This window comes from Odocoileus virginianus, chromosome 28 (assembly GCF_023699985.2).
Source record: "Odocoileus virginianus isolate 20LAN1187 ecotype Illinois chromosome 28, Ovbor_1.2, whole genome shotgun sequence".
NCBI lineage: Eukaryota > Metazoa > Chordata > Mammalia > Artiodactyla > Cervidae > Odocoileus > Odocoileus virginianus.
In genome coordinates, this window is record NC_069701.1 from 35,619,749 (window position 1) to 35,645,039 (window position 25,291).

Below are 25,291 nucleotides of genomic sequence, written 5' to 3' on the forward strand. Positions count from 1 at the left end.
CTATGATGTTACTAAAAAGCCAATACCTCGTGACTCCAGAAGAACTGAGGAAACTGCTTCCATGCTCTCTTACAGCAGTGAAGTGACAAGAACTGTTGATGACAAACGGGTGTGAGGTCACATGGATTCCATGTGAATTAATGAAAGGAAAAATTTCCCTCCCTTTGCCTCTTCACGATGGCTTTTGAGGAGCTCCTTAACGAAGTTGGTGGCCTGGGAAAATTCCAGATCCTTCAGATGGTTTTAGCTCTTCCTCTTGTTGGGATAGCAGCCTGTCATATACTGTTGGAGAACTTCACTGCCGCCATTCCTGGTCATCGCTGCTGGGTCTACATCCTGGATAATGCCACTGGGATCCTCAGCCCTGATGTCCTCCTGAGAATCTCCATCCCACTGGATTCAAACTTACAGCCAGAGAAGTGTCGCCGCTTCCTCCACCCCCAGTGGCAGCTCCTTCACCTGAATGGGACCTTCCCCAACATGACTGACCTGGACACGGAGCCCTGTGTGGACGGCTGGGTGTATGACCATAGCTTGTTCTCCTCCACCGTCGTGACTGAGGTAAGGCCCCATTTTCCTCTTCTGAGTACTTGGTGTGGGTGTTTAGAATAACATAAAATAGACACTATTCAAATCTTCAGTTACTGAGAAGATAATGTAATGAGTTCTCTTTTATTCTTTCAGTGGTTGTTTATCTTTTTAAATTGCCAAGAACTTACATTACAATCACAGCTTCACTTGTGGCTCAGACGGTAAAGAATCTGCCTGTAATGCAGGAGACCTGGGTTTGATCCCTGGGTCAGGAAGGCACCCTGGAGAAGGGAATGGCTACCCACTCCAGTATGCTTGCCTGGAGAATTCCACAGACAGTGGAACCTGGTGCATGGGGTCACAAATAGTCGGACACAACTAAGTGACTAACACTTTCACTTCATTTTTAATTACAATTGAGAATGAGGAAATCAGCAAACTGGATATGAATTTTACTGTCACCAAACTTAAAAATTTAATGAAGAGGTGATGTTTAGATAAGTACAAGTTTGATATAATGTGTGAAAAATTATTTTTAGTTGCATGTTCTCAGTCTAGTTGTAATTGGAAGTACTTCTATTAACTTTTAAAAATTCCATTTCCTGACTAATTGTCAGAGAAACAAATCAGTGTATTTCACTCTAGATGTGATCCAAATATCAGTGATAAAAAAAAAAAACACAACTCAGCTATTTTCAGTGTACGGAAAAGATTGAGAATCACTGAGGTATGCAGTGCTAAGTGAATATAAAGATTGGTCCTGATAAAATCTGAAAGATTGAGTTGAGAATTTCTAGAAAAGCCAAGCTTAAACTGGGACTTAAATAGTATAGGTGAGTAAATGTAGGAAAACAAAGCAGAATGTATTCACTGAGGCTTTAAAATGCTGTTAAGCTCCTCTGTGTTGGTCTCCTTCTCTTCCAGTGGGACCTCGTATGTGATCACCAGTCACAGAAATCGGTGGTTCAGTTTGTATTCATGGCTGGAATGCAGCTGGGAGCCTTCATCTACGGCCATCTCTCAGACAGGTGAGTGTCTCCCAATCACTGCTGCCCTTCCAGTGTGTGTTTTCAGTTTATGACTGTTCCATAGGGAAGTCATTACTGAGTTCCAATGCGCAATTCACACTGTGGGTTGCCGTGGTTCCCAGGAAGTTATAGGTGGAAATGTAGAATTAGACTCGTTCTGATGGATGCCATTTTGTTGCCACTGGGCTCTCTCTACTTAACACAGAAATGTCACCTCCATAACGTCTGAGGGGAATTTCAGAATAATACTTAGAGGTGAACTACCATAAACTTCATTTATAAAGTTGAGCAGGCGTTACCAAGTGGAAGAAGAGGAAGGTGCTCCAAGACAGGAGGCTCTTGTTCTGTGAAAAATGCCATTGATAATTTGATAGGGATTGCATTGAATCTGTAGGTTGCTTTGAGTAGTTTGAGAAAACTCTAGGAGATAGTGAAGGGCAAGGCAACTTGGCATGTTGCAGTTCATGCTGCAGTTGAGAAGAGTCAGACACATCTTACAGACTGAATCATAACAATGCATTAAAAAAAAGAACCTTGGAATATATGAAACAATCACTGATGTAACTGAAGGGCAAAGTAGTTCTCTATTCATAGCTGAGAACGTCAACACTTCAGTTTTAGTAATGGATTAAACATCTAAGCCAAAGAATAGTAAGGAAATACAAGACTTGAGCAGCACTACAAACTACTAGAGCTAACAGACATGGATTCTTTCATCCCTTCTTGATGAAAGAATACACATTCGGTTCATGGAGCATTCTCCAAACTTGACCATGTATGGGGCTCAAAGCCAAAAATCAGAAAATTTTGCAAGATTTTGGCTTTTTAGATATCCTGAGGTGACCATGTATGATAAAAAGTAGGACTAATGAATTAACCAATCTGTAAATATTTTTTGTTCTAATTCATAAAAATAAAAGGCAACATCTTAGACGTGGAATTGCTAAACCATCTCTGAGAAATGTGAGTCATGACTTATTAATTTAGTCTGGCAGCAGAGGGGCAGAAGGAAATATAGAGGGAAGGCTGTGTGTGGATGTGTTCATATTTGCATTTTGATGATAACCATTGATGTGTGTGTCTCCTGGCTGTACTACAGGAATGCATTGTTAAGCAATTAATTCAATGAAAACACATCTCCTTGCTAGTACTTTAATAGCTGAATTTGGAGAATGAATCCTCTTAGAAGCACTATACTTTCTGTACTCTGCTGTTTTATGTCTCATTTTTAACTGAACATGAAGTGAATGTAGTATTTCAATCATAGCTCTGCCAATATCTTTGTCCAGAGGCCTGTTGCCATTTTTGTCTTCTCTGAAATTTTTGTCACCAAGAAAGGCATGATTATGCTTTTTTCCTTAAAGATTGAGTGGTGGCTCAGATGGTAAAGAATGCGCTTGCAATGTGGGAGACCTGGGTTTGATCCCTAGGTTAGGAAGATCCCCTGGAGGAGGGCATGGCAACCCACTCCAGTATTCTTGCCTGGAGAATCCCCATGGACAGAGGAGCCTATTGTGCTACAGTCCATGAGGTTGCAAAGAGTTGGGCATGACTGAGTGACTAAGCACAGTGTATTTTTGGTTAATGGCAAATATTCAAGATGTGTGAAATAGCATGATACATAACTGTATGATCTTAATCACATAAAAATGGATGCTTAGTTGTGAAAATACACAAATGAGACCTAGAAGAACACATCAAATGGTAAACTGCTTGTGAATATGAATGACTTAGTTTTTCACTTCTTTTGCATGTGTTAACTTTTAAGAAACAAATGTTATTTTAAAAACCTTTTAAAAAATATTTTCTGATTACAACAGAATGAAATTAGAAAACAGAAGCAGAAGGAAAACTGGAATTTTTACAAATACATGGAAATTTAGTGTGACTCTAACATAAACCTTAACAACTTTGATGCATTGTTTCACTGATCTTTTGAATCAGTTGCATCTTAACCTGTCTGGTGCTGGAGACCAAAGTAACTTTTAGCCCTCTTGTGTCCTACACTGCACGGGTTAACAGTCAGCTGCCTGTTGCTCTGGCTAAGCCATGAGAAAATCACCATGGGAAAAGAATAAAAGCAAAATATAGCAGTACAGTATAACCCAAATTAAAGTACATCGGGTTGATCAGTTGGGGCTGTCATACCCTGCTAAACTAAGCAAAAACATAGTGTGGACCTTGGAACGCCAGATCACCGCAAGTTCAGAACACTGCTTGTGCGCACACTAAGATGTTTTCCCAAGGCATATGCTAGTCTATGACCTCCAGCTAGATGGTAGCCCTTGTACAAGAAAATAACAAAGATAGTTTATAGTAATCAATAAAATGGGAGATGTGACCAGGGACACAGGAAGCTGACTTCATTGTAACACAATAGATATACTTTCTGCTTGCGAAGACACTAAATAAAAGTGGTGTGACTCTGAGGAGCAGGGCTCTTGACCCAAGAGCTCTTGAGTCCCCCAGTCCCATCTTTAAAACTTTAATTCTGTCTCTAGTTTCTTTTTTTCCAAACTGTACGTCGACTGCTTTTGATCCCTACCTGCTGTGCTGGCCACAGCACTACACACTACAGAGATTCTCTACTCTGCTAAATACATAAGTTAGTACAATAAGTGCTTATAGTATATTATAATTTCCAATGCTGTAGCTTTTTTTGTGGGCTTCCCTGCTGGCTCAGATGGTAAAGAATCTACCTGCATTGCAGGAAACCTGGGTTTGATCCCTGGGTCGGGTCTCCTGGTGACTGGGTGATGAAGCTTCGGTAATGTCCAAAACATTATAACACTTGTTTAGGTGTTATAATATTATACCTACTTATTTAGGTAACAAGGAGTGTCACCTTGAAGCAATTCCCATTGTTGACCTGGCTTTTGTGCACTCAAGCTTCCAGATACAAAGAATCACTTATTAAAACATTCTCTAAACTTCAGAGTATGTCTTTTCAATTTTTCACCACAAATTATCACTACCTCCATAATCTAAGCTGACTCTCTGTTTCTTAGGTTTGGGCGGAAGTTGATTCTCAGGTGCTGTTTGCTCCAGTTCGCCATCTCTGGGACCTGCACAGCCTTTGCCCCCACCTTCCTCATTTACTGCACCCTACGCTTCTGGTCAGGCTGCTCTGCTGTGGCCATCATAACAAATAACTGGATGCTCAGTAAGTCAACAGTTTTGTCCTTCTTCATTTTCCAAGCTTTGAATTTGATCTTGAAATTTCACCCTTAGATGACATTAATATCCGAATTGGGTTTTCCTTTAGTTGCAGAGTGGACAAGGCCCCAGTCTAAAGCCATGGTAATAATGCTGATAACTTGTGCTGTTAGTATTGGACAGATGATGCTGGGAGGACTGGCTTTTGTCTTTCGAGAGTGGCGCACCCTGCAGCTGGTGGTGTCTGTACCTTTCTTTGTCTTCTTTCTCTCCTCAAGGTATGAGCATCTCTCTCACTGTGTTTTAAGGGAACCTGGGGTGAAAATGCTTACTGAATTGGGATATATTGATTTTCTTATTCCCTGAACCCTTTCTTATTGTTTCTGCCTAAACCAGGGTCTTTCATCTGTTTACTTTGTTCAATTTGAGATTTGAGAAGCAGAACACAGAATAACAATGAGCTTTCTGCCTGGGAGTTCCAGGTATTTTCTGCCATTTTGCTTCCTAAGTCTTATCCAATGTTGAGTCATTGAGTTATTCCATTACTATTTTTTAATATAAAATATATACTTCAATATTTTTTAAAGATAAAGCTTCAATTTTTTGGCTTTGGAATGAATATGATACAATCAAGTTCTCGATGATTTTCTATGAGGCATAAAATATATTCATAGGGCAATTTAACAAAATAGCAGTTTAAATTCTCCAGAAGAGAAAATGACATGCAGATTGGATGATTTACATAAGTGTTCATCACTCTGTCTTTCCTTAAGTAATTTTAATGAACATTTATTTATGGATAATCTCATCCCTACACTTAAGACCATTCTAGGGAGAGTCATACTCAGTAGATTCCAGAAAGATTGCTATGGATTTAGTAAAGTGACATGAGTACAAAGAGAGAGAAATAAAAACGATAATCCACATCAGACTCATCTGCTAAGGCGTTCTATCCTTTTAACCAGGAAGGTGTGTTTATTGTCTCTGTTTATTGATAAGGAAACTGAGTCAGATGTAAATAGGTGACCTCCACTTATGTAGCTGTTGTTGTTCACTCAGTGGTGTCCAACTCTTTATGACCTCATGGACTGCAGCACACCAGGCTTCCCTACATTTGTATTCCACTGACATTGCCAGAAGTGGCAATGTATTGACAATATTTGTTGGCCTAAAAGCGTACATGGTTGGATGGCATCTCCAACTCGATGGACGTGAGTTTGAGCAGGTTCTGGGAGTTGGTGATGGACAGGGAAGCCTAGCATGCTGCAGTCCATGGGGTTGCAAAGTGTTGGACTTGACTGAGCAACTGAACTGAACTGAAATGCATTTGGGGGCTTCTTTTTTCAAGATAATATATATTATGAATATATGCTATGTGCACAAATGTGCTGGATCTCATGCTTAGTTTTGAAGGGAATTATGCAAGTGAGGGACTCTCAGACTTAAGCTTCATAGGCCTCTTGGAAAACCTTCTGCTGAGTAAGCAGAGAGGCAATTTGACTGCAAACTCTATGATCCTTTGCATGTAGAACATCTCTTAGATATACTACATAAAGTGGTCATTCTTGTATTTTCCTAGCAGTCTTAACAAAACATGAGCTCCTTTTCCTAACCCAATATTTGAAGTGGTGAATATTGGATTGAAGCAAAAAGCATATGCTGTAATTAACCATATGACAAATAAGCAAGAGACAAATAAGACAACTAAGACAAATAAGCAACTTGTGGGCCCTTCTTTCATTAGGTGGCTGGTGGAATCTGCACGGTGGCTGATTATCACCAATAAAATAGATGAAGGATTAAGGGAACTTAAGAAAGTTGTACGCAGAAATGAAATGAAGAATGCCGAGGCAACCCTGAACATGGAGGTGAGCAGAAAGGGAAGGTGGTTACTGGGCTGAATGGGAGTCATAAACTGACACCTGCCTTCTCCTAATGAGATAGGCAAGCTGCTTTCCTAACAAGGGCAGCTAGTTGAGAATACAAATTCCCTGGTTCTTTATGGCCATAAGGCCATAAAGCTCGTAGAAAAGAAGCTTTGAGCACTGTACAAAGCTTCTTCCTTTAGCTCACTTCCTGATCTGACAGTATATCCTCTGTACTCTTCAGGATGCCCTGACCCCTTGGTGGCTCTCATTTTCAAAATTTAATGGTTGCCATTTAATTTCCTGGAATATCCCTTAACTCCTTACCTACTCCATCGTATCAACACCTGTGATTGCATGTGTAATATTGTTCAGTTGCTGAGTCATGTTCAACTCTTTGTGACCCCATGGACTGCACCTCACCAGTCTTCCCTATCCCTTACTATCTCCCAGAGTTTGCTCAAACCCATCTCCATTGAGTCATGCCATCCAATCATCTCATCTTCTATCACCCCCTTCTCCTCCTGCCCTCAGTCTTTTCCAATGGGTCAGCTCTTTGCAGCAGGTGGCCAAGTATTCGAACTTCAGCATCAGTCCTTCCAATGAATATTCAGGATTGATTTCCTTTAGGACTGACTGGTTTGATCTCCTTGCTGCCCAAGAGTCTCTAGCATGCAATTAAAAAACATCAGTTTTTCAGTGTTCAGCCTTCTTTATGGTCAAACTTTCACATCTCTACATGACTACAAAACCATAGCTTTGACCATACGGACCTTTGTCAGCAAAGTGATATCTCTGCTTTTTAATGGACTGTCGAGGTTTGTCATAGCTTTTCTTCCAAGGAGCAAGTGTCTTTTAATTTCATGGCTGCAGTCACCATCTATAGTGATTTTAGAGCCAAGAGAATAAAATTTGCCACTGTTTCCACTTTTTCACCTTTTCCCCAACTATTTGTCATGAAGTGATGAGACTGGATGCCATGATCTTAGTTTTTTGAATGATGAGTTTTAAGCCAGCTATTTCACTCTCCTCTTTCACCCTCATCAAGAGGCTTTTTAGTTCCTCTTCACTTTCTGCCATTAGAGTGGTATCTTCTGCATATCTGAGGTTGTTGATATTTCTCCTGGATATCTTGATTCCAGCTTGTGAGTCTTATAGCCTGGTGTTTTGCATGATGTACTCTGCATGTAATTTAAATAAGCAGGGTCACAATGTATAGCCTTGATGTACTCCTTTCCCAGTTTTGAACCAGTTCTTTGTTCCAGTCCATTCTGTTGCTTCTTGCCCTGCCTATAGGTTTCTTAGGAGGCCAGTAAAGTGATATTTTCTTGAAGAATTTTCTTGTGTGTGTAATATTGAAGAATTTTCCACAATTTGTTGTGATCCACACAGTCAATGGCTTTAGCATAGTAAATAAAGCGGAAGTAGGTGTTTTTCTGGAATTTCCTTGCCTTTTCCATGATCCAGCCCATGTTGGCAATTTGATCTCTGGTTCCTCTGCCTTTTCTAAATCCAGTTTGTACATCTGGAAGTTCTCAGTTTGTGTATTTTGAAGCCTAGCTTGAAGGATTTTGAGAATCACCTTGTAGCATGTGAAATGAGTGTAATTGTGCAGTAGCTTGAACATTCTTTGGCATTGCCTTTCTTTGGGATTGGAATGAAAACTGACCTTTTCCAGTCCCGTGGTCGCTGTTGAGTTTTACAAATTTACTGACATATTGAGTGCAGCATTTTAGCAACATCATCTTTTAGGATTTTAAACAGCTCAACTGGAATTCCATCACCTCCACCAGCTTTATTTGTAATAATGCTCCTAAGGTCCACTTGACTTCACACTTCAGGATGTCTCACTCTAGGTGAGTAAACACACCATCGTGGTTATCTGGGTCCTTCAGACCTTTTCTGTGTAGTTCTGTGTAGTCATGCCACCTCTTCTTAGTCTCTTCTGCTTCTGTTAGGTCCTTGCCATTTCTGTCCTTTATTGCACCCATCTTTGCAAGAAATGTTCCCTTGGTATCTCCAATTTTCTTGAAGAGATCTCTAATCCTTCCCATTCTATTTTCCTCTGTTTCTTTGCATTGTTCACTTAAAAAGGCTTCCTTATCACTCTATGCTATTCTCTGGAGCTTTGCATTCAGATGGGTATCTTTCCATTTCTCCTTTGCCTTTCACTTCTCTTCTTTTCTCAGCTATTTGTGAAGCCTCCTCAGACAACCACTTTGCCTTCTTGCATTTCTTTTTCTTTAGGATGGTTTTGGTCACCACCTCCTTACAATATTATGAACCTCCATCCATAGTTCTTCAGGCATGCTGTATATCAGATCTAATCCCTTGAATCTATCTGTCAACTCCACTGTATAATCGTAAGGGATTTGATTTAGGTCATACCTGAATATGCTACACTAGAAAGAAAGGACACACGTCTCTCCTATTCCCCTGGCACTCATCACAATACCTGGCACTATGCTAGCAAGTGATACTTGATTGCTTTTGTTCAAGGGTCTGAGAGCGACCATGCAGAAGGACCTGGAGGGAGCACAGACCAAAACTACTGTGTTTGACTTGTTCCGCACACCCAACCTGCGTAAAAGGACCTGTCTCCTCCTCTTTGTGAGGTGGGCTACCCACAATGTATGACAACTTGAATGGGAACATGAATCTGTTTATTACAAAAGGTTATGACAGTGTTGTGGGAGGGAGAGCTTATTTGTGGTTAAAAGATGAGGAAGAGAGAACAAGGTGGCGAACGAGTAGGTGGACGTGGAGTACATCTCTCTCCATGGATACATCAGGAATACACCTTCAGACATAGAACTGCATGCAGAATAGCAGTTGAGAGCAGGCAGGAGTACCTGACCAGAGGAAAAGAATATATAGAACCATGCAAAACTCGGTAGGATGAAGGAACTAGGGGGGAAAATAGGAATGTTAGTAGGACTGGACCTGCCCTCCCTTGGTGGGAGGGAGAACTAAAGCAGGGGTCCAGTCCTCACAAGGGGGCCGTTGTCTGAGTCAGAAGAGAAGCATTTAAGGCTGAGAGTGAAACAGCTGATCTGTGGCAGCCTAAATAGAATGAGAATCAGACAGTCCTTGCTGCAGCCATACATACCCTGGACAGGGATATAGGTCCCCTGGAAGGCATTGTGGCTGGGAGCTGGAGTTTGGGGATTGTGGAGAGATCCCAGGGCGAGGACTGCTGTTGACTGTGGAGAAACAGATTGAGAGGAGGTGAGACAGGGGGTGGATTGTGGTGGGAAATGCCTGTGGAGGAACGCCGGGCAGCCATGGAAGCAAGGTGATAATGCTGAGTCACGCGTAGGGGGTGGAGATGTCACCATAGCCTCTGTCTCCCCACACTCCAGGCAGCTGAGCAATAGAGAGGCTGGCCCATCAAATGCCTGACGCACTGAACTAGAGAAGGACCTCACCCAGGGTGCTCCTTTCAGTGACTGATGTGCCGATCTACAGAGTAGGACTCCAGCCAGGGGGGGCCCTCTATGTGCCTGATGCACAGAACAAGAGAGAAGGACCCAGGCAAGGGAGCCTTCCAAGGGCCTGAGTGGGCGGAGCTACGAAGAAAGAATGGCCAAAGAGGCCTGCTGATTGCCAGCTGCAAGAGGCTCGAAGAAAGACTCTGATAGGGCCATAACTCCTGCAGCAGAGGAAGTCCGTGTCCCTGCACATTTGGTGCCACCAGGGTCCCTGCAAGCCAAGCAGCTGCGCCACCTTCATGCTCAACTCTCACTGGGGCAGAGCTGCCACAGGCAAAAAAGTCTTGCATCTATGCACACAAGGTCACTCCAACTCTTTATGACCCTGTAGACTGTGGCCTGCCAGGCTTCCCTGTCAGGGAGGGTGGTTCTCCAGGCAAGAATACTGGAGCATATTGGCCAAGACTGGTTGCCATACCCTTCCAGATCATTATATTTCCTGCTGCCCTAGCTGCCAACTTCCCTGAGTACCTGGTGCTGCCTGAACCCCTGTGATCCAAGCAGCTACACCACCTCCACACCTAGACCTCACAGGGACAAACCCAAGTCCTTCAGGGCAACCTCAGAAGCAAACGTCCATGTCGGTGGACGATCCACATGTAGAGGTGGAAATAAAATCACAAGTGAAACCCAGGGGCAGTGTGGCTAAGGAAGAAGACCCTAAACGTTCCCACCAGCTGTACAAGTCGCAGATTAAATCCACATGATCAACTAGGTGGACTCTGTGCCTATAGAGTATATAAAAGGTTGTTGAGAGCTCTCACAAAAGAAAATGCTCCAGTTCTGATAGCTGTGGACCGCGGAAGCAGGAACACATAGGAGTAGGACCAGATTAGAATCTGAGCTGCCCCCACAGCAGGTCCAGAGATCAGCAGTGTTGGAGGGCATCCTAGGGAGCTGAGGTGGACTGTGACTCCCAGAGAGGGAAAGGACTCTGACAGCAGTTACTCAAGAAAAACATTTATTGTTCTTACGTTTTGACTTGTTCTGTAGATTCTTTTGGATATCTTCAGGACATTCCATCCAAATGCAGAAGAATACACCTTCTTCTCAAGTGCACACGGAACATTCTCCAGGATGGACCACATCTTGGGTCACAAATCAAATCTCAGTAAATTTAAGAAAATGGAAATTGTATCAAGCATCTTCTCTGATGACAATGCTGTGAGACTAGATATCAATTACCAGGGGAAAAAACAAATGGTAAGAAACACAAACACATGGAGATCAAATAACATGTTTCTAAATAACCAACAGGTTACTGAATAAATCAAAAGGGAAATTAAAAAATTTCTGGAAACAAATGACAATGAAAACATGACAACTTAAAACCTATGGGATGCAGCAAAAGCACTGCTAAGAGGGAAGTTTATAGCAATACAACCCTCACTCAAGAAACAAGAAAAACATTGAGTAGACAACCTAACTTTACATCTAGAACAACTGGAAAAAGAAGAAGAACAAAACCCAAAAATTAGTAGAAGGAAAGAAATCACAAAGATCCAAGCAGAAATAAATGAAAAAGAAATGAAGGAAAAAATAGTAAAGAATAATAAAACTAAAAGCTTGCTCTTTAAGAAGATAAACAAAATTGACAAGCCTTTAGCTAGACTCATCAGGAAAAAAAGAGAGGAGAATCAAATCAACAAAATTATAAATGAAAAAGAAGAGGTTACAACAGACAGTGCAGAAATATGAAGGATTATAAGGGATTATTATGAACAACTATATGGCAATAAAATGGATAACCTGGAAGAAACAGGCAGATTCTTAGAAAAGTTCAATCTTCCAAGACTGAACCAGGAAGAAATAAAAATTATGAACAACCCAATTACAAGCACTGAAATTGAAGCTGTGATAAAAAAAAACTCCCAAAAAACAAAAGCCCAGGACCAGATGGCTTCACAGGACAATCCTATCAAACATTTAGAGAAGAGCTACTACCTATCCGTCTAAAACTCTTGTCAAAAAATTGCAGCGGAAAGAACACTTCCAAACTCATTCTACGAGGCCACCATCACCCTGATACCAAAACCAAAGATAACACAAAAAAAGAAAACTACAGGCCAAAATCACTGATGAACATAGATGCAAAAATCCTTTAAAAAATTTCAGCAAACAGAATTCAGCAATACATCAAAAAGCTCATACACCTTGGTCACGTTGAGTTTATTCCAGGAATGCAAGGATTCTTCAATATATGCAAATCAATCAATATGATACACTATGTTAACAAACTGAAAGATAAAACCATATGACAACCTCAGTAGATGCAGAAAAAGCCTTTGACAAAATTCAGCACCCATTTATGATTAAAACTCTTCAAAACATGGGCATAGAAGGAACTTACATCACCATAGTAAAGGCTATATATGATAGGCCTACAGCAAACATTATTCTTAATGGTGAAAAACTGACAGCATTCCCCCTAAGATCAGGAGCAAGACAAAGAAGTTCACTTTCACCACTATCATTCAATAGTTCTGGAAACCCTAGCTACAGCAATCAGAGAAGAAAAAGAAAGAAAAGGAATCCAGATTGGAAAAGAAGAAGTAAAACTCTCACTGTTTGCAGCTGACATGATACTGTACATAGAAAAGCCCTAAAGAAAAACCCTAAACCTATCAGAAAATCATTAGAGCTAATCAGTGAATTTAGCAAAGTTGCATGATACATAAATCGTTGCATTTCTATATACTAACATTGAAAAGTCAGAAAGAGAAATTAAGGAATCAATCCCATTCACCATCGCAACAAAAAGACTTAAATATCTAGGAATAAACTTACTAAGGATACAAAATAACTGTACACAGAAAATTATAAGACACTAATGAGAGAAATCAAAGACTACATAAACAGGTGGAGAGATATTCCATGTTCCTGGGTAGGAAGAATCAATACTGTGAAAATGACTATACTATCAAATGTAACCTACAGATTCAATGTCATCCCTATCAAATTACCAATGACATTTTTCACAGAACTAGAACAAAAAGTTTCACAATTCAACACAAAAGTCCCTGAATAGCCAAGGCAGTCTTGAGAAAGAAGAATGGAGCTGGAGGAAATCAACCTTCCTGAATTCAGATTATACTACAAAGCTACAGTCATCAAGACAGTATGGTACTGGAACAGAAACAGAAATCTAGACCAATGGAACAAGATAGAAAGCCCAGAAATAAACCCATGCACCTATAGGTACCTTATTTTTTACAAAAGAGGTAAGAATATACAATGGATGCAAAGACAACCTCTTCAATAAATGGTGCTGGGAAAACTGGACAGATACATGCAAAAGAATGAAATTAGAACACTTCCTAATACCATACACAAAGATAAACTCAAAATGGATTAAAGACCTTAATGTAGAGCTAGAAACTATAAAACTCTTAGAGGAAAACATAGGCAGAACACTCGATGACATAAATCAAAGCAAGATCCTCTATGACCCACCTCCTAGAGTAATGGAAATAAAAACAAAAGTAAACAAGTGGGACCTGATTAAACTTAAAAGCTTCTGCACAGCAAAGGAAACTATAAGCAGGTGAAAAGACAAGCCTAGAATGGGAGAAAATAATAGGTAATAAAACAACTAGCAAAAGATTATTTTTCAAAATATACACGCAACTCATACAACTCAATGCCAGAAAAACAAACAACCCAATCAAAAAGTGGGAAAAAGACCTAACAGACATTTCTCCAAAGACATACAGATGGCTAACAAACACATGAAAAATCCTCAACATTGCTCATTAGTAGAGAAATGTAAATTAAAACTACAATGAATATCATATCACCTCACATCAGTCAGAACAGCCATCATCACAAAGTCTACAAACCACAGATGCTGGAGAGGGTATGGAGAAATGGGAACACTCCTTCACTGTTGGTGGGAATGCAAATTGATACAGCCACTATGGAAGATGGTATGAAGATTCCTTAAAAAACTAGGAATAAAACCTCCATATGACCCAGCAATCCCACTCCTAGGCATATACCCTGAGGAAACCAAAATTGAAAAAGACACATGTATCTCATTGTTCATTGTAGCACTATTTACAATAGCTAGAACGTGGAAGCAGCCTAGATGTCCATCATGAATGGATAAAGAAGTTGTGGTACATATACACAATTGAATGTTACTCAGCCACAAAATGGAATGCATTTGAGTCAGTTCTGATGAGGTGGATGAACTTAGAACCTACTATACAAAGTGAAGTGAGTCAGAAAGAAAAAGATAAATATCGTATTCTAATGCATATATACAGAATCTAGAAAAATGGTACTGAACAATTTATTTACAGGGCAACAGTGGAGAAACAGACATAGAGAATAGACTTATAGACAGTGGGAGAGGGAAGGAGACGATGAGATGTACGGAAAGAGTAACATGGAAACTTCCATTACCATATGTAAAATAGACAGCGGGGGTTTGCTGTATGGCTCAGGAGACTCAGACGGGGCTCTGTATCGACCTGGAGGGGTGGGGTGGGGTGGGAAATGGGGTGGAGGTTCAAAAGGGAGGGGATATGTATACCTATGTCTGATTCATGTTGAGGTTTGACAGAAAACAACAAAATTCTGTAAAGCAATTATCCTTCAATTAAAAAAATTTAAAAAGAAAGATGAGGAAAACAGCAAATAAGACTCACATGGATTTACATGTATTCCCCATCCCGATCCCCCCTCCCACCTCCCTCTCCACCCGATCCCTCTGGGTCTTCCCAGTGCACCAGGCCCAAGCACTTGTCTCATGCATCCAACCTGGGCTGGTGATCTGTTTCACCCTAGATAATATACATGTTGCGATGCTGTTCTCTTGAAACATCCCACCCTCGACTTCTCCCACAGAGTCCAAAAGTCTGTTGTATACATCTGTGTCTCTTTTTCTGTTTTGCATATAGGGTTATCGTTACCATCTTTCTAAATTCCATATATATGTGTTAGTATACTGTAATGGTCTTTATCTTTCTGGCTTAATTCATGTCAATGTATGGCAAAAACCACTACAATATTGTAAAGTAATTAGCCTCCAACTAATAAAAATAAATGAAAAAATAAAAAAAATTTAAAAAAAGACTCACATAAAAAAAAAAAAGACTCACATGGAACTGATTATATTATGAACAGTTCATTATGTCATATCACACTATCAGTCTCATCACTGGAGACTGATGTTGAGAACTTCTATTGCAGTACAGATTTGCATACTTAATTGTCTTTATTTTTCCTTTCAGTTTTCATTGATGCAAGTGTTGCAAACAGAAACATGAAGAGATCAGGAATGTATATGTAAATAAATGAGTACGTCAGTATGTAAAAATGTAACCAACATACAGATCAAGATAGAAAATCATAAATCCCATGGAGTCCCTCCCCACCACCACCAGCACTACCCCTATACTCTCCTCAACCACCCTCTCCTTTGCCAAACAAAACTTAACAGCTCTTCTGCTCTCCTTCACTATAGACGAGTGTGTCCTGATTTTGACCTTCACATAATGTAAATTATAAAGGGTTCTGGAACAGCCCGTGTCTCATGCTCACTCATGTAGATTCACGCATTCAGTGGCATGTAACAGTAGATTATTCTCCTCCCTAGTGTTTTTGTTTTCCATTGCATGAATATACTACAATGTTTATATGTACTTCAATATTGATGGACTTTTGTTTACAATCTGGATACCTTTTGTGTGTGTGTTAGCACATGGTCTTCTGTGAAAGTCTTGTTTGTTATCTCTTGAGGGGATGGTATGGTAGAGTCAGGAGGAGAAATTTTAGATTCTGAATTTTTGAAGATGTATACACATGGACCAAAAAAAGCACACAGGACAGTATATACCCACTGCCAAACTTAAGAAAGCGACTATTGAAAAGTATATTTTATCTCTTCCCAGACATATCTCAGTAGACTGCTGACTCACTTAACTACTTTGTGCTTTTTTGACTTTTTCATATCTACTAGGACATGAACTTACATTTCTGAATCATAGATGATCAGAAAGGAAGGGAAAAGTACAGATAATGATCAAGAGAAGACCTGTTTGCAATTGCCCTAGTGGTTTCTTCTCTTGCAATGTCTAAGTCTAGATCTCTCTGGTAAGTAGATCCTAAAAGTGGATTCCATTCCCTTAGATGCTCCTTGGTTAAAAGGTAGATCCTCACCGGGAATCTTTGATTCCATTTCTGATGGTACAGTTGGTGCATGTTTGCTTTCCTGCATCCTTACATTTTCTTTTAGCCCCATGAAGTCTGATATGAACTTTAAATTACCCAAAATTGTGTTTGGACATCAGGATACTATGCTGCCAAGTCAAGGGGACACAGGTAGCTTCTTTGCAATTTCAGTCACTAGTTGAGAAAAGAGAAGTGCTTTACAGTATTGGCTTTGGGGGAAGAAAGGGAGGACTCTATGCATACAGACAACCCTCAAAAAGAAGTTATTTCCCTAAATTTCTAGTTTTAATGCTTATGTTTTCAAATTCTCTGTACCTCCAGTTTGGCGATTGAGTCACATTATATTTTTACTGCCAACTCTTTGCTTAGAGACTCCAGAAAGGACAAAAGGAATATTGTTTTCATTTATAGCCATGTAATTATTTATGGTAACTTTACCATCTAAAATTGAAGACACTAGGTTGAGACTTTATTCTGTAGCCGCCTGGGTGGATATAATCGTCAACTGCAGCACCTGGGCTCTAAACCTTATGGCTTGTGTCTTCTTTTGCTCACTGCAGGTTTGCTGTCACAGTACCCCTTTATGGCATCTCTATGAATCTACAGCACTTTGGAAGCAATATATTCCTGTTCCAGGTCATCTTTGGAGCACTCACCACCATAGCCCGATGTCTTGCACTTGTAGTACTGAATTACAAGGGCCGTCGACCAACGCAGATGTTTTTCTTGTTCCTGGTGGGACTTTCCATTTTGGCCAACACGTTTGTGCCCCAAGGTGAGAGGAGACTGGACTTTGGGGAAGGGAAGGGTCTTTCCCCATCATTCAGGGACTGTAACTGGTCACATTTGTCTGAAATAAGGTTTAAAATTAGGTTTAAAGAGGTTCAGAATATCATTGAAACAAGTATACTATCAAGGGTGAAACAGATCACCAGCCCAGGTTGGATGCATGAGACAAGTGCTCAGGGCTGGTGCACTGGGAAGACACAGAGGGATGGGATGGGGAGGGAGGTGGGAGGGGGGATCGGGATGGGGAACACATGTAAATCCATGGCTGATTCATGTCAATGTATGGCAAAAACCACTACAATATTGTAAAGTAGTTAGCCTCCAACTAATAAAAATAAATGAAAAAAAAAAAAAGAGAGAGGCTCATATTTTGAGCTAAGTATTCCCCCAAACCAATCTGATGATTTATGAGATTTTCTGTTAATTTTTTTGGGGGGGGGAACAAAGGTCAGTGAAGGGCAAATAAGGCATATATTCATCTTCATCAGATCATGGAAGTGTCTATAAACTGGTAGCATTTATTCCAGACTATTTCCCTAGGGAGCACTTGTTCCCTTGCCCTTTGTCCATTCACACTTTTAATAACAAGTATAGAGGGAGGGCTGAGGTTTGCACTTCTATCCCAGGAGACGACACAGTATGGTCACCCCTTTGTTTGCACTCTTCGTTAGCACCTTTGATGAGTGGTTCACTTTCCCATCTCTAGTATACACACGTGAGTGGGCTGTGAAGTCACCAGGACTACAGCTCTTACGTATAGTAGTCTCCCAGGAAATGAAAAAAAAAAATAACCCCAAAACAAACCTCCTTTTTCCAGGGAATGAAGGAGTAAACAGCAGGAACAGGATTTAAGCAGATTAAAATCCCTGTCCATTCCATGTTAGATTACTTTATAAGTTAATAGAACAAAAATATGTGTTGATTAGGAGAACCGTAATGGGCACAATACTTCAGCATCTCCTCTTGCAGGAATGTGCTGCACAGCATTAGAGATGGGCAGGCTCTGCTCCTCAGAATGTCACTCATGACAGGAGCTTACTCCCTTACAAGAGCGTTCTTTACAATATTATAAAGTCATAACCAGATTTCTTTTTATACTGTGCAGAGAACTGTTTCTCTGAAGTTTTTTTAGTGGTCCCATTATCCAAACAGAAGTTTCCTTTCTTGGTTCCTCATGTCTAACATTGATGTAGACCTGGGTTCTCTTTAGCCTTTCCACTAACAGAGCAGTTCCGTCTTCCTATTACTCTCTGGTGCCATACCCATGGCAATGCTATTTCTACACTAGGTCAACTGACTCACTGAGGTTTGCCTAAGAGTTTCCTGATTTTTTCAATGAAAATCCCACATTGCTAAGACCTCCTAAATCCCAAAGAACCCAGGATGACTGGTCACTTTAAATTACACACTTTAATTGTTAAGTCCTTAACTTTAGAGCTGAGTCTTTACTCAGTAATTGTCCACATGATGGTCCTACCTTCTGCAATAAAAAGATAAAAAGTGTTGGACAGAATAAGTAGATGCAAATTTCTGCCAGACTCACCTTTTCTTCCTGTTCTCTGGCAAATCTCAGATATGCAGAGAGATTTGCTATAATTAATCCAGATCATTTTATGTACATTTTATAACCTATGTTGATAATTTTATATCTCTCAGATTATAAAAGACTCCATGATCTCTGCTATTGTAATATTTTCTACAACCTGTTTCAAGTGTTCAAATAGTGTATTATAGAGCTGTTGATCTTGACTAAACTTGCTGGATGCTGATTGTTTCAACACAGTTGTCTTAACCTCACTGATCCTCCCGTCTCCAGAAATGCAGACTCTGCGTGTGACTTTGGCAAGTGTGGGAATCAGCTGCATTGCTGCTGCAGTCACCAGCTACTGTGTCCACTGCGATGAACTCATGCCCACTCTTCTCAGGTATAAGACTTTCTATACCCCTGGAAGCCTGGTTAAAGCTTGATATATAGTGTCTTATAGTTTAATAAAATTTGTGGTTTAGGGAAGGAACCAGGAAAATGTTCTAATTCCACATATAAGAAGGTAGTAGTTTACCATTTGTAAGTTCCAGTTACAAGTGTAAAACAGAAATACAAAATACCGAATCAGCCAGTTCTAGTGAGGTGGATGAACCTAGAGCCTGTTATACAGAGTGAGCTAAGTTAGAAAGAGAAAGACAAATATCGTATATTAAGGCATATGTATGGAATCTAGAAAAGCGGTATTGATAAACCTCCTTGCATGGAAGGAATGGAGATGCAGACATAGAGAACAGACATGGACACAGTGGAGGAAGGAGAGAGTGGGACAAATGGAGAACATAGCATAAACATACATACACGACTGTGTGTAAAATAGGTATCTGGTGAGAAGCTTCTATATAACACAGGGAACCCGACCTGGTGTTCTGTGATTATCTAGAGGGGTGGGATGAGGGGCGGGGAAGGAGGCTCAAGAGGGAGAGGATATATGTATAGTTATAGCTGATTTGTGTTGTTGTATGGCCTAAACCAATACAACATTTTAAAGAAATTTTCCTTCAGTTAAAAAAATAATAATAATAATGAATGAAAATAGGATACAGAATTGTTATATATAATGTAAATATTTTAATATTCATAAAAATAAAGACAAAATAAATGCCTAAAAAAGAAATCTGAAGTACCAAAAATATTAGGAAATAAAAACGAAAAGTGGATTTAATTTTAATTACTGTTGATTTGGATATGGATTTTCTAAAAAATGATGTTTTAATATACCAAAGATAATTATCACCAAGTTTGTGGAAAAAGATGACTTGGTGCCATGTACTATACAAAGCAGTATTTCAATGCATCTGAAGACCCAAAGGGATCGGGTGGAGAGGGAGGTGGGAGGGGGGATCGGGATGGGGAATACATGTATATCCATGGCTGATTCATGTCAGTGTATGACAGAAGCCACTACAATATTGTGGAGTGGTTGGCCTCCAACTAATAAAAAATTAAAAAAATTTTTTTTAAAATGATGAAAATGGGTCTAACACATCTAGATCTTGTCAAAGACATATAGAAAATCACAGAGCAAATCACAAAATCAAGTGTTTTTCATAAAGCCCATGCATATATAATAATTATGTTTTATTGTGTTACATAATCACATCAAAAAACAGATCATAAGTTACATATGTGGATTTTTACTGGACTATTATATATTCTTGTTTATCCATTAGGGCAAAAGCTTTTGGATTAGATGCAATTGTTAGTAGGTTTGGGTCAGCACTGGCTCCTCTCCTGATGACCCTAGTGGTGTATCTACCCATCCTGCCCTGGATCTTCTATGGAGTCTTTCCCATCATTGCTGGTCTTGTTGTGCCTTTCCAACCTGAAACCAGAAATAGGCCTCTGTCTGACACTATCCAGGATTTGGAAAATACGTGAGTAAACCTTCTACCATCTCCTGGGAGGGACTGTGTGCTTTCGATCTGTGGGTGAGAAAGGCAACACATCGAGTGGGTCCTTCAGATCCCTGGGGAAGGCAAGCCTTGCCTGGAATACTTTGATCTCAGGCCATTGCCTTCATGAGTGGTGAGAGGTCTATCCATTACAAGTTCCAATCTAGACTACAGAGATCCCCTCTATCTTGTTCTCATTGGCAGTTTTAGTCCTAAAGGGATGATAATTAGCTCTATTGTGATGGCATATCCTATCTGCCTTAATGATACTCAGATCCACAAGAAAGAAAATATTAGTTGCTCAGCTGTATCTGACTCTTTGTGACTCCATGGACTGTAGCCCTCCAGGCTCCTCTGTGCATGGCATTCTCCAGGCAAGAATACTGGAGAGTGTAGCCATTCCCCTCTCTAGGGGATCTTTCCAACTCAGGGATCCACAAGAGCCTGAGATATAAACAGGAAATTTTAATCAAGAGGCATGATCACTCATACAGAAAGACTGGGAGTGTCATGCTATATCAACAATGACTTGAGCAAAATACTTAGCCAGACAAGTCTTATCTCAGTGGAAAAACATGGACAGAAGTCTGAGAAGATTGAATAAATAATGAGAGATGAGGAAGTGGAAACACTTACTGTTTCCACTTTAGAAACAGTAAGTGTAAACAGTGCTTTAGGGAAATCTCACTGTATGCATTTGAGATTAGGAAAACCATCTGAAATGGCTGACAGTCGGAGGGGGACAGAGGACCAAAGCGACAACTTTAAAATATAATATCAAGCATTATTTAACAGAGTTTCACTACTGGTTAGAAGTAATGAACTGAACTCTTTGAGGTGCCGGTCATTTCTTTATTGTTTCCCTTTCTCGTTTGAGTACAAGGTGTTAGTCATTCTATGCTGTATCATTCAGTGCCCAGAGTCAAATAGATCTGAGATATGAAAATAACTCATATTTAAATGTATGTGTTTCCAACATCATATATTTTATTGTTTGCAATTAATGGGTTCTAACCTCATGAAGAAATTTGGATTTTTTGTTTTATAAAACAATTTTCCTAATTTGAATTAAGGTATTTCAACTAACTAGATGAGATCTCTTTCTGAGCAAGAGAGAGTCAACAACTTTGAGAGAAAAATTAATTATCATTAAAAATGGAACAAGCTGTAGAAATTATGTTATTACAATGATTATTTACACTTTTTTCTTGGTATGAAATTGTTGGTATTTATTATAGTTTAAAACAAATTAATCATACTATAGAAAAAAAAGAAACAGTAATAAAGAAATTAATCTTGTTTATGAGCCTCTAAGATTCAGGCAAATTTTTTCATTATACTTCAGGGAAAGTATCAAGGATAGGAGGAAAAAGAAACTAGTAAAAGTATTTTAATGTGAGAAATATGGTATCTTTGCGACATCAGGCTTCTATAATCAAGTTCCACAAACTGAGTGAATCACACAACAGAAATGTATTTTCTCACAGTTTGGGAGCTTGGAAGTCCAAACTCAAGTTGTTGGTAGGGCCACGCCCCCTCTGAAGGCTCTAGGAGAGGGTCTGATTCAGGTCTGTCCTGGCTTCTGGTAGTTCCTTGGCTCGTGGCACCGTAACTCCAATCTTCACATGGCATCTCCCTGGTATGCCTGTGTCCAAATATCCTCTTTGTATAATAACACCCGTCAAATTAATTTAGAGCCATAACCTACTCCAGGATGACCTCATCTTAATTAATTATAACTGCAAGAACCATGCTTCCAAATATGATAATGTCACATTCTTAGATACTGAGAGTTAAGACTTGAATATATGATTTTTTTTATTACCAGCTTTGTTGAGGTATAATTGACAAATTAAAATTGCTTATTTAGGATTTACAATGGTAATTTCAAAAGATGTACAGTGTGATGATTCAACAGATGCATTTTTAAGAAACTTTTTCCTTTATTAACACAACTCTTTAAATAATATATGAATTTTTGAAGGGACACATTTCAATGCATAACAAATGGAGTTACATTTCCCATTTGCCTCTTGACTTTCCAAAGATGTCATTGGCCAAAGATGACCAAAGAGACAAGTGAGAATAAGTAGCATCCTTCAGATTTGCTTTCTTGTCATCAGCCTTTGCAGCATCAGTGTCAATCTCTCATGGATTTTACTGGATTATAAGAAGCTGATGGTTAGAGGATCAGTTTGTACTTGTGGAGGGAGGGCATCCAAACTTATTTTTTTCTCTTTTATAGTGTTTGTTTCTATTTGCTAATTGGTTGGTTGATTTGTTTCTGTTTTTTGTTTTTACAGCAAAAAAGTCTCAGGAGAAGCAAATGAAAAAGATTTCTGTATAAAAGTAACAAAATTTTAAGTGGATTTCATGAGATGACTGGTGAGGAAAATAAAAACATGAAGAAAAAAAAGGGAGTTTTCCTTTATCTTTACATACTAACAAGAAAATATACACTAAAATGAATCCCATTTACAATCATGGCATTAATTTACAATTAAACAGGAGACATGGGTCAGTCCCTGGGTTGGGAAGATCCCCTGGAGAAAGGAATGGCTACCCACTCCAGTATTCTTGCCGGAGAACTTCCACGGACAGAGGAGCCTGGTGGGCTATGGTCCATGGAGTCCCAGAGTCGGACATGACTGAGCAACTAAGCATACACACACACACACACACACACACACACACACACACACACAATTTCTTGGAATATAATTCCATGATGAGAACAATGGTGCCCACATAAAATGAATGTTAGAAAACATTGTTTTTTCTTCTACTCCTGAAGGAGTTTGGGTAAAATGGGTTATATGTCTTTCTTAAATAATTGGTAAAAAAATAAATAAAATTTAAAAGAAAAAGAAAAAAATAATTGGTAAAATTTCCAGTGAAGATATCTGTGGTTTTCTTGGTGGGAGGATGTTTAACTGTAAGTTTATTTTATGTAACAGATGTAAGACTATTCAGTTTATCTTTTTTCTTCATTTATAGTTTCTATCCTCATCGTGTATCCTATTTTCCTATAACTTTACTTACCTGGTAATGTTCGATGGATGCCAAGCATTGTGACTCACCTTCTGGGATATCAGATAATTTTTTTAATTCCTAAAAGAACTGAGCTCTTTGGGATATGCCTAAGTTACTTAAAAACATTGGTCTTTTTGGGTCTGGGGGAAATCTTGGGCACTGTGTACCAGGCAGCTGCTTGGACTCGTCCATAGGCTATCAATACTGGCAAGGGGCCGAAGAACCAGGGGCAAAAGTGCTGTCTAGACATATCTCCTGGCTTGCTTGCCAAATCTGTAATCAATCCAGGCTTGTTTGCCCACTGCAGAACAAGTCAAACACTGAGTCCCTGAGGTTTGCCACAGAGAAAATGTTATCTGTGAGATAGCTAAGTGAGGACACAGCAGAACAAATCTCAGATCTGCATCCGCAAAGGCCAGAGACCTGAGATATTTATGATACAAAGAAGAGGAATGGTCTTGGGCATTTGGAAAGGTGATTGGAGGTTGGGAAAATGTGAGGTAATTCATTTCTCTGCAGGCCCATGTTTAGGGTCAGTGGGCTCAACCAGTTTTGGGCAGGTGTATTGGGCAGGGGGTGCCCAAGTCACTTCAGTCATGTCTGACTCTGTGTGACTCTATGGACTGAAGTCTTCCAGGCTCCTCTATCCATGGGATTCTCCAGGCAAGAATACTGGAGTGGGTTGCCATGCCCTCCTCCAGGGGATCTTCCTAACCCAGGGATCGAACCCTCGAATCTCTTCAGTCTCCTGCATTGGTAGGTGGATTCTTTACTGCTAGCATCACCTGGGAAGCCAGGTGGGTATTGGATAGGAGCTGACTCCAAATTTTTGGAAAACAACCTAAGCCCCCATGACTATGGTGATTCATACATCAGAAGTATTATCAATAATGGTGGCTAGAAGTCTGATGATAAATTACATACGGTTCATGAAGCTGGGAGGGTTTGTAGTAAGAGACAAGCGGGAAAAAAAAATAACTAAAGTAGGCTTAACTAGTAAAGACAGGTTACAAGTAGAGGGTTTCCTAAGAAACTGTTCCCTTTTGTGCTACTCTGTAAGACATGTTCAATGAGTACTGTTAAGTGCCAGCTTCCATTAATCCTGTGGAACATGGTCTCACAATTTCTCCCTCTTCATCTTCTTTCTCTTTCTTACTACCAATTGTATGTGTTTCTCTGCTTCCTGTTCACTTCCCTCATCCTGTATTTTATTTTTGCCTTTAAAATTTCTTTTTTAATAAGGAAAAGTATTTATTTGTGCCTTGTACAATTTTTGAATGCCATTATTGCTATTTAATTTTTGTTATTTACTATAATACTGGGTGCAAAGTTAACAAAAGAAACACTTACTGAATAAATTAATTGCAGGATGAATGAACTGATAGTAATTTCTTGAGAGCTCAAATTTCATTACAGTGACCCTTCTAGGTAGCCCCATAAGGGTTCAGTGCAAGTCACAAACATGCTTGATCTGCTGCAAAGTACATTCATTTTTAAGAATGTTATGCTTATATGAGGCAAAACTTGGAGGTCACTACCCAAAAACTAGCATATGCCAGCCTGCACTAAGGTAAATATCAAAATTCTAACTGCTCAGTGTTAAATTAACCAAGGGTTCATATAGGTCCCTCAAAAGATCCATGGCTGATTCATGTCAATGTATGGCAAAAACCACTACAGTATTGTAAGGTAATTAGCCTCCAAATAATAAAAATAAATGGGAAAAAATGGAAAAAAAAAGAAAAAAAATGTGTGAGAAGTATGTGAAACAATCATTTTTAGA

The 25,291-nt window shown here is 39.6% G+C and overlaps 1 protein-coding gene across 1 annotated transcript; it reads left to right on the forward strand.

The window, feature by feature from the left end:
* Window positions 1-14: 14 nt before the first annotated feature.
* LOC110145297 (solute carrier family 22 member 10-like) lies at window positions 15-25,145 on the forward strand. The gene is made up of 10 exons (XM_020905520.2): window positions 15-561; window positions 1,456-1,559; window positions 4,568-4,722; window positions 4,825-4,993; window positions 6,460-6,583; window positions 9,080-9,195; window positions 16,809-17,023; window positions 18,854-18,962; window positions 20,254-20,457; window positions 22,779-25,145. The coding sequence occupies exons 1-10, from the start codon at window positions 178-180 to the stop codon at window positions 22,837-22,839; spliced, it is 1,641 nt and encodes a 546-aa protein (XP_020761179.2). The 5' UTR covers window positions 15-177; the 3' UTR covers window positions 22,840-25,145.
* Window positions 25,146-25,291: the final 146 nt, after the last annotated feature.